The sequence below is a fragment of the Humulus lupulus genome, chromosome 2, assembly GCF_963169125.1.
Source record: "Humulus lupulus chromosome 2, drHumLupu1.1, whole genome shotgun sequence".
Taxonomy (NCBI): Eukaryota; Viridiplantae; Streptophyta; class Magnoliopsida; order Rosales; family Cannabaceae; genus Humulus; species Humulus lupulus.
The window spans coordinates 7,271,395-7,275,913 of record NC_084794.1 but is presented as its reverse complement, the minus strand read 5'-3'; the positions used below and the strand labels follow the sequence as shown (position 1 = coordinate 7,275,913).

Genomic DNA, 4,519 nt, shown 5'->3' with positions numbered 1-4,519 from the left:
CATGGCGGGTTATGGAGATCATGAAGCTATAGATGTCGAGGATTTGATACGTGACTTGCAAAGAAAGGTGTCTGTTGAGATGGCCATGCCTTCTCGATGTAGCATCTTCAAAATCCCAACCATTCTCTCAAGACACAATCAAAATGCTTTTTCACCAAATGCATTTTCCTTTGGTCCCTTCCACCATGACAAACACGCCTTAAAACCAACAGAAAAAATCAAATCCAAATATTTGCTTGGCCTTATTTCTCGTCTTTCGCATATAGATCCCAGTAACCATATCAGTCCAGACACAACATTGAGAAATCTCACCGAAGCTCTTAGAGATGTTCAGGAACAGGCTCTTGAGTATTATGCCGAGCCAATTGGTATGAGTGAGTATAAATTCTTGGAGATTTTGGTGCTTGATGGTTGCTTCATCATAGAGCTTTTGCGTAAGAAATCATATTTAAATCTCAGAGAAGAAAACGACCCAATATTCTCCATGTCTTGTATGCTCCAATTTCTACATCATGATCTCATATTGCTAGAAAACCAAATGCCTTGGTTTGTGCTTGAGATTTTGTTTGACTTGACCAAAACTACACCCTTAGACACCAAGCCACTTGTTGAACTTGTCATTGATTTCTTTGGTACCATTTTCTCAACCACGCCCATGTCCATTCAACCTCTTCTTTCTCTTAACCCTAACCATGCAAGCAAACACATTCTTGATTTGTTGAGAAATTTATTGGTTTCGAATTCTAATAAAAGAAAACAAAAAAGTTTAGCATGGAAGCCTATGCTTTCAGCTGAGCAACTCAAAGACTCTGGAATCCAATTCCGGAAGGACTTGGCATCAGAATCCCTTTTGGACATTAAATTCTGTAAGAATAAAGGAATCTTGTCAATTCCAACTCTCCTGGTTCAAGAGACCACAGAAACTGTGTTCAGAAACCTCATCAGCTTGGAGCAGTGTTGCCCTAATTATGAGCCCATAGTCACTTCTTATGCTGTTCTCTTAGACAACCTCATCAATACTAACACAGATCTTCAAATACTTATCAAGAGTGGAGCCATTATTAGCTGGTTGAATGTTGAAGATGGCACCAGATTCTTCAACAGACTCTACCTTGACACTTACGTCAAGGAAAACTATTATCTTCAGCTTACAAATGAAGTTGACAACTACATATATTGCCAACGAAGGTTGTTAAACAGATATCGAAGAGTGCTTGTACGTGACTATTTCAAAAACCCTTGGTTAAATATTTCAGTCAATGCTGCCTTTATCGTACTCGTTCTTATCTTATTACACACTGTGTTTACCATTATCAATATTAAAGGATAATATATATATATATTTATATATATATATATATGTATACAACAACTTTTTTCTTTTTATATAATTACTGAGAATATGGTTTTGTGTCTCTTGCTTCTCATCGTGGAGAGTTAAAGGAATAAATAACCTCTTTATTAAGAGAGACAAGTATTTGATGATGAAGCCGTGTGCATGTGATCTATTATTTTTCTTAATTAATATTGTAATTCATGATATAAATACTTCATGTAGTTTTGGATATTAAAAAAAAGTTTTCTTAATTAATGCTCTTCCTCGCCCTCTTCTTCTAAGGTATGGTTTTTCTTGCATTGTACCAAAATTAAACAAGACCCAGAAAAGTTGTCACGAAATTAATAATATTATCCTTTTGTACATTTCATTATCCAAAAACAACAAACAAACATCAAAGTGAATAAGTGAATAAGGAACAATCATAACTCATATATAACTTCCTCTTTTGACAAGAGTACGCCTAACAGTCTTGCTGCTTGAATCTCGAGCCTCTGTTTTGTAACTTTCAAATTGCACTACAAGAAAATAAGCTTTTGATTGCGCCGGCAAAAAAAACTATTACCGGCACAAGTGGTGAAATGCGCCGGCAAAAACTAGGTCATTTGCCGGCGTTCATTTGCGCCGGCAAAAGTTTATCAGAAAATGGTAATTTAAAAAGAAGAGACTTTTGTCGCATTTCACCTAACGCGTTGGCAAAAGTCAACGTGAATATTAATTTGATGCACGTTTTTAAGGAGGTAGGTGGCCAGACTTTTGCCAACGCGTTTCGTTGCGCCGACAAAAGTCTCAAAATGCGCCGGAAAAAGTATACTTATTTAAACGGTGTCGTTTTTCTTTAGGGTTTTCTGATAGACTTTTGTCGACGCATTTTTATACTTTTGCCGACGCAACGAAACGTGCTGGCAAAAGTCATAACGATATACCACAGCCGCCCGAGCCTTCTTCCCCATTTTTGCAATTTTCAATTTTCTCTTCCCCTTCTTCCCTTTTCAATGGCACCACCACCACCCCCACCCTCCACCACCCTAGCCCACCCCACCCCGACGAAAGACCGTGCCCACCTCGAGCCCACCCACCCCGACAACACCCACTACAAGAAACCAGTTCTTTGCCGGCGTAATTCGGAATTGCGCCGGCAAAAATCACTTTCACCGGCGCAATTCATGAATTGCGCCGGCAAAAATCAAACCCTATGCCGGCGCAATTTAACGCCGGAAAAGATGACTTTTGCCGGCGCAAGTCGGGGTTGTGCCGGCAAAAGTAATGCCAGATTTTTCAAGATAAGCGTACAAAATTTTGCCGGCGCATTTCACCTAACGCGCCGGCAAAAGTCAACGTGTTTTTAAATTTTTACACGTTTGAAATAAAAAGTAGGTGGGCTTACTTTTGCCGGCGCGTTTCGTTGCGCCGGCAAAAGTGAAAAAACGCGCCGGCAAAAGTCGAGATAATTAAAACGACATCGTTTTACTTTAGGGTTTACTTAAACACTTTTGCCGGCGCAGTTTTAGACTTTTGCCGGCGCAACGAAACGCGCCGGCAAAAGTCTTAACGATATATCTCAGCCGCAACCTCCTTCTTCCCCATTTCTGTTCTGTGTTTGTGAAAGCAAAGCTCTCTCTCTCTCTCCTCTGTGATAGTCTCCGACCACCGGTGTCCCATAATCCCACGCTGTGGCTCAAGTTATATATTGAAGCATCTCTCAAGGTTAATAAAATGAGAAATTTTTTAACATTTTTGGATTTTTTTCTTAATATTATGTTTTGTAATTGTATTTTTTTTTGTTATTCTCTCCCTATGAATAGGTGTGTTGTAACTCTCTCGGTGAAACAAGTGAAAATGTTAGTTTATATATATATATTTATATATGTTTATATATATTTCGGTTTATATATATATTTATATCTGATTATATATATATATATATGTATATATTTATATATATTAGTTATATCCGAATATATATATATATGTATATATTTATATATATGTATATATTTATATATATTAGTTATATCCGAATATATATATGTATATATTTATATATATTAGTTATATCCGAATATATATATATATGTATATATTTATATATATTAGTTATATCTGAATATATATATACTTAAATTAGTTTTTTTTTTTTATATATCTGTATATATGTTTGTATATGGATATATGTTTATGTATTTCTGTAAATGGGTGTGTATATATGTTTATTTAATGTTAAATTTTTGTAGAAATTGATTAATATAAATGTATGTGTGTGATATTTGTTATTATAATTATATTTTTCTGTTTATAAAATAAATAAATGTGTAGTTTTAAAAAAATGATATTAATAATGAAAAAGAAAATATAATTTTAGTATTTATTAAAAAAAATTTGATTTGAGAATGTATATTTTTTTAATTTTAATGCTTAATATGTATATTAAAAAATAGATTAGATTATGTATATTAAAAAAATATATATATTATATTTTTTATATTAAATATTATTTGTTTATAAATATTTACTAAATAAATTGTTTTGATGTTACTGATATAGAAAGATTTGATATATGTTATTAATCTTGGTTTATGTTGTGCATGTTATGAGAATGTTCTGTATATTGCTCTAGGACTATTCTGGTTATATATGTGTTTAATTTGTAGGTTTTTAAATTTTTGGGATAGTTTGAAATATAGTCGTTATGCTGCCCAATTTTTGTTGGAGTTAGTAAAATTAATAAAAGTTTAATAATTAATTAAATAAAAATTTAAGTATAATTAAAAATTCATCAAAAAAATAATTTTTAACTATAATTTAAATAAAATAAAATTACCAATCATAATAATTAATAATTAATTTTAACATTAATATTAGATGTTTTGTAATTGAAAAAGTTAAAAATATAAATGATTTAATAAAATATAAATATAATAAAATTATTATTGATTAAGTAAATAATCCAATACAAATTAAAGAATTTAATAAAAAATTACAAAATGGAGATTAATGTATAATTAAATTAATTTTAAATTAAAAGTAATAAATAAGTAAATGTTAAAGTAGACTAGTCAACGGACACGTGGCAGTACATGATTGATAAAATTTGTTATTATTCTTAAAATATTTTTTAATTTAACAAAAAAATAAAATTTACATTTTTTTAAAAAAAATTCAAAATTTTTTTCAACTTAAGAT

At 31.7% G+C, this 4,519-nt stretch overlaps 1 protein-coding gene across 1 annotated transcript; it reads left to right on the top strand.

The window, feature by feature from the left end:
* LOC133813868 (UPF0481 protein At3g47200-like) lies at nucleotides 1–1,330 on the top strand. The gene has a single exon (XM_062246903.1). The coding sequence runs from the start codon at nucleotides 2–4 to the stop codon at nucleotides 1,328–1,330; it is 1,329 nt and encodes a 442-aa protein (XP_062102887.1). The 5' UTR covers nucleotide 1.
* Nucleotides 1,331–4,519: the final 3,189 nt, after the last annotated feature.